Source organism: Procambarus clarkii, chromosome 45 (assembly GCF_040958095.1).
Source record: "Procambarus clarkii isolate CNS0578487 chromosome 45, FALCON_Pclarkii_2.0, whole genome shotgun sequence".
Lineage (NCBI taxonomy): Eukaryota > Metazoa > Arthropoda > Malacostraca > Decapoda > Cambaridae > Procambarus > Procambarus clarkii.
Window position 1 is genome coordinate 2,390,612 of NC_091194.1, and position 6,000 is coordinate 2,396,611.

Sequence of the window (6,000 nt, forward strand, 5' to 3'; positions counted from 1 at the left end):
TCACCCTCTTGATCGAGAGCTGCAGTGTGGATCACTACTTGTTCTTGCTGTTGAAATCTCCAGTGACATTCATTATCTTCCCGGCTTAGTTGTGTTTAGCGAGTTTTTTTTTAATATGTAAGTCTTTTTTTTATACATATACGTATCTATGTACTCACCTATTTGTGTTTGCGGGGGTTGAGCTTTGTCTCTTTGATCCCGCCTCTCAACCGTCAATCAACTGGTGTACAGATTACTGGGCTCTAGAACATATCTGAGTACTTGTCTGTGTATGCTTCTCTGTGCGTTCATGTCTGTGTGCACGTGCCAATGTGTAAGTGTGTGTGTGTCCGTGCGCACATATCTATGGTGTTTATGTAGCTGCCTATATGTACGTGTCTGGATGTGAAAATATCATCGTGTATGTATGTTTGTTTATCTGGAAAACACCATGCTAGCCTTCAGAGTAACTAGATAGATACCGTGCATGTTGCACAATTATAAATTATTTTATCTCAGAGAAAATGAATATAAAGATTAGAGTTCAAGGTAAGCATTGGAGGCAATCACTGTAGGATTATATGTCACTGTGGGGAGTATTTATGTCTCTGTGGGAGTATGTCTCTGTGGGAGTACATGTCACTGTGGTAGTATATGTCACTGTGGGAGTACATGTCACTGTGGGACTGATATCTGTCACTGGAGGATTAGACCTGCCACTGTATAGATACACAAAATGCATTCAGTAGAATATTTACACATAAAAATAACCGTAATAACACATTGTGATTGTTTTGTAACGCATTTTATGATTGTTGGGTAACACTTATTGTAAAAATATATTAGAGCTTTTGGAAGGTATCGTGTAAATAATATAATTTATTTACAAAAAATACATGACATTTACACTGATTAAATTATGCTAACCATATTCACATGAACGCCTGCGGTATGGAAAGTATCAATAAATAGATCCAACCCGTCGACATAGTAGGCTCGTTCAGGCGGCGGCAGATCCAAAGACACATTCATAAATTCGTACTGTGCATTCAAAATCAGCATTTTCTTAAATATAAATTGATTTTATTATATTAGAATTCGGTGTATTGTTAGGCCCATATTAGGTTAGATGTTTAGTCTCTGCTAGCAATTATGTGTATTTGCAGTGCGCAACCCTACTGCAGACCAAGTCCATTCCATCCAGCGGTCGACCCCAAAGACGCATTCATCAACTTTAACATGCTACTCATTCAAAATAGAAATGTTATCAAATATAAATTAATATTGTTATATATTAGCATATTGTGCATATTTAGGCATCGGTTAGGTTAGGTGTTTAGGTTCTGTTGGCGATTATTTGTATTTGTAGTACGTGGGTGAAGCATTTACAGCGTTGTGGTTCGAACAAAAGTCGCCAGCGAAGCACTTGTTCCGGAAGTGTTCGAACATCATCAGTTGTAAGTCGTGTGTAAACAGCTTTTCATTCATAAACAGGGGGTTTGGTGGGTACATGGAATGGATTTTGGTCTTTGCTTATGAGAACGGGCTGCAGTGTGTGCATGATGACTTTACAGAGTTGCAATTCGAACAGAGGACAGCAGCGAAGCACTGTTCGAGAAATGTTTGAACGTCATTAATTGTGATTCGTGTGTTGGGGTTTGACGGGTGGATAAATGAGCATTTTGACATTGTTTACGATAACGGGCTGTGTTTATGATGACAAGCTGATAAGATAATTCGTTCTCAATCTTCCTCTGAGGCGGAGTCGAATTCCTGAAAATCACTTGCGTTTTGCTCCTCAAATTCGTCTGAATCATCTGACTCGACTGACTCTACTGATTCCAGAGAGTCTATTGATCCCTCATAGGTGACTCTGGGCTTGTATCCAGAGCTCCCGCTGACGGTGAAGACCACCTGTTGCAGGCGTCCGTCGGGGAGCACAACGAAGTACCTTCCTTGTGTGTCGTCCCCGTCTCGGCTCTCCTCGTGTCCGTACTCGTTGCTTGATGGGTCGTGATCGACGCGCCATTCGAAGCTGTACTTGGCTTCTGAAGCCTCTCCAGCCCCTTGTGTGGACACCTGCAATGGGAAAAAACTTAAATCAAATGTTGTTAGCAATTGAATTCTCATACCCAAGGAAATCATAATATCGAGATATTGCTATCGTAATATATCGCACGTTCTGGATAACCCCCGACGCGCGCCTTAACCTGTGGACCACAATATGATAAAGGTTATACAACCCAGGGTTGACCCGGATCCACTAGGAGTCGGGAGGCACCAAGCTGGTAGCCAGTTCAAGTTTTACATATAACCTGCATGTACTCTGGTGTAGGTAGTGGAGTTACGTTCGCCAAGCGATCCTTTCATACAAATTTCTCACATAAATTCTCATGAGAATTTCTTACAGTCGACTTGAGAATGGTCCAGGACGGACCGAAACGTAAAACGTCCCTTCATTTTCTAGTGTGTGGATTGGTCAACATACTTCAGCCACGTTAATGTGATTCATCGCCTGCATAAATTCTCAGTTATACTAAAATGCAATTCAAGTATAAAGACGACTTTGACAGCAGGTGCTTTGAATATTGGTTAATTTAGCTTACAGGTGAGTAATAATTTTTCGGTTATACTGACTTGCTTCGGATATAATATAATGTTCTTTATATGCATACAAGTGATAGAAGTTATCGTACAGAGGAATGAAGTATTTGCTATATTTTATATAATTGTTTCTGATAATGGTAAATATTCTTATGGGTAATTGAACTGATAGGCAAGTTATATCGTTACCTAAGTGAGGAGAAGGGGATAGGGGAATGTTTGTTTACATCTTGCCTGTGTGTAGAAGGGGGACGATAGGTTAATCCCTTGTTTGTATAATTGGGTGAAGAAGATGAGCTCCTTGCCTGAATATTAGGTATAATAGTGGAGCACATGTCTATGGCGGGTGTTAGAGCCACACACATGTGCTCCACTATTATATATAATTATTTATGTATAATGTACTTAATTATATATATTCCATTATATATATTATAACTGTGTGTAACTGGGGAATATTTGAGTACCAAACCCATTAGTGTCAGGGTAATAGGGGAGTACCTTGCCTAGGAGTCACCTTGTCTACTTACGAAACCTGTACATCTTTCCTCAATCACAGCGGCTTTGTTTAGATTTATTAAACAGTTTACGAGCCTGAAAACTTCACCACGCAAGGTTATTATTATTATAAACAATCTTTTTTTGTTTATAGCTAGGGGGTCATAGGCTACCTGTGCTAATAAAGAAAGTTAATTAGCTGCTTACCTGGGTAAATGGAGGATTGTAGCTGAAGGAGGTGTCTGCGGCGACTCTGGTCGCCACACACAGCACTAGAACGGCTTCCTGAAGGTGTTTATCATTTATCTTATTATATATTCTATTAAATATATGCACTTTGTTGCATTAAACTGTTATGTCACGTGAATCGGATGTGCATCTATATGGTGCTGAGCTTATAAGGCCTCTCAACCTCTGGAGGGTTATTAAGTCCACCACCATACCTTATGCAACAACCAGTAAGTATTCTTTAATCCTGAACATAGTACAGGACTAAAGTAAACTTTCAGTGTGAATATATACTCCAAGTATACTCCACGTTGTATATATATCCTTGTATATCCAGGGTATATTAATATCCAGGGTATACATATATATATATATATATATATATATATATATATATATATATATATATATATATATATATATATATATATATATACCCTGAAGCATATTTTGCAAGATGAGAACTAATGAGGTAGATATATACTCTCGATTAGAGAGTGGAACAACCACTTAATAGCCTATTTACTGCTTAATTATCATACCATCCTACCCAGGCGACTGCCCTTTCAAAGCCCACCTTGAACTCTTATAGTCCTCCCCCCAAAACATATACCTGACCTTTTTTCCAAATTAGCTTACCTGTGGACACGTTGCTTGCAGCTTGCATCAATGCTAAGCTTAATGATTAGATTTATCAACCGATCAATCGAGCTGGGGATATATTGGTGGGTTTCTATATTGATCGAATGACCGAGTTTCATGATTAATTGATGGATTGTTTGAATTAATTAATGGCATATTCAAAATCTGTAAATTCAAGCTTTTTTGAATGTAATTAAAATAGGACTGAGTTAGGTTAGGTTAGGTTAGAGTGGGATTGATTAGGTGAAGTGCACAACACAATCAGGTAAGCACACACTTAGTATACATTATTAGTACACACTACTCGACATTACTAGTACACACTGCTCGACATTACTAGTACACACTACTCGACATTACTAGTACACACTGCTCAACATTACTAGTACACACTACTCGACATTACTAGTACACACTGCTCGACATTACTAGTACACACTGCTCAACATTACTAGTACACACTGCTCGACATTATTAGTACACACTGCTCGACATTATTAATACACACTGCTCGACATTATTAGTACACACTGCTCGACAATATTAGTACACACTGCTTGGTATTATTAGTACACACTGCTCGACATTATTAGTACACACTGCTCGACATTATTAGTACACACTGCTCGACATTATTAGTACACACTGCTCGACATTATTAGTACACACTGCTCGACATTATTAGTACACACTGCTCGACATTACTAGTACACACTGCTCGACATTATTAGTACACACTGCTCGACAATATTAGTACACACTGCTTGGTATTATTAGTACACACTGCTCGACATTATTAGTACACACTGCTCGACATTATTAGTACACACTGCTCGACATTATTAGTACACACTGCTCGACATTATTAGTACACACTGCTCGACATTATTAGTACACACTGCTCGACATTATTAGTACACACTGCTCGACATTATTAGTACACACTGCTCGACATTATTAGTACACACTGCTCGACATTATTAGTACACACTGCTCGACATTATTAGTACACACTGCTCGACATTACTAGTACACACTGCTCGACAATACTAGTACACACTGCTCGACATTATTAGTACACACTGCTCGACATTATTAGTACACACTGCTCAACATTATTAGTACACACTGCTCGACATTACTAGTACACACTGCTCGACATTACTAGTACACACTGCTCGACATTACTAGTACACACTGCTCAACATTACTAGTACACACTGCTCGACATTACTAGTACACACTGCTCGACATTACTAGTACACACTGCTCGACATTACTAGTACACACTGCTCGACATTACTAGTACACACTGCTCGACAATACTAGTACACACTGCTCGACATACCTTCCAGTTCATGTTGTTGAGGTCCCGCTGCTAAGTGAGTGTCGAGCTACAGGTCCCAAGAGTTATATACTCCAGGACGAACTCTTTCCAAGAACTTGAGGTCGTCTAGCACGAGTTTTTACCCGAGGATGTGGGCCACTCCTGGTCTTGTCATCTGTTGGTCTCGTTCTGAAGCACTGACTTTCAACCTGAGGATAAAATCAAGGCGTTTATGCCTGTCTTGCAAGCTCATTTGCATATTCGTCCAAAGTAGGATTAACTGACCTGTGATTAGAGATATCATGAATGACTGGTTATTCATTATACTAATGGGTAGTGGATTTACACTTTTTTAAAGCGAGACTTGTGGCTTTCTGGCAAACTCCTTTGCATATCTGTGCAAAGTGGAAATAATTGGCTTATGATTGATGGAGGATTGACTAAATATGTAGGAATATAAAGTTTTCATTTGTATAGATTTTTATAATGTTTGACTAAATTTAAATAAAAAATTTTAAGACAACTGCTAAAATTGTTCCTTTGTTGCTATTTTAATCGAAATTCGTTATAAAATTCGTTATTAAATAAAATAATATTATTAAATAAAATTAATAAATACTACTATTATTAAATAGTAGTTTTATTTGAGTCTTAAAACCGTTTAGTGTATATAGTATACCTTGTCCTCATATACCAGGAGGTGGGATATGAGGACAAGGAGT

At 38.4% G+C, this 6,000-nt stretch overlaps 1 protein-coding gene across 1 annotated transcript; it reads right to left on the reverse strand.

Annotated features, from left to right (window-relative positions):
- Positions 1-845: 845 nt before the first annotated feature.
- Positions 846-5,390, reverse strand: LOC123769897 (pro-resilin). The gene is made up of 3 exons (XM_045761333.2): positions 5,300-5,390; positions 3,289-3,366; positions 846-2,058 (listed from the first exon to the last, which is right to left on the reverse strand). Exons 1-3 carry the CDS (start codon positions 5,309-5,311, stop codon positions 1,723-1,725), a joined length of 426 nt encoding a protein of 141 aa, XP_045617289.1. The 5' UTR covers positions 5,312-5,390; the 3' UTR covers positions 846-1,722.
- Between the last annotated feature and the right edge of the window lie 610 nt (positions 5,391-6,000).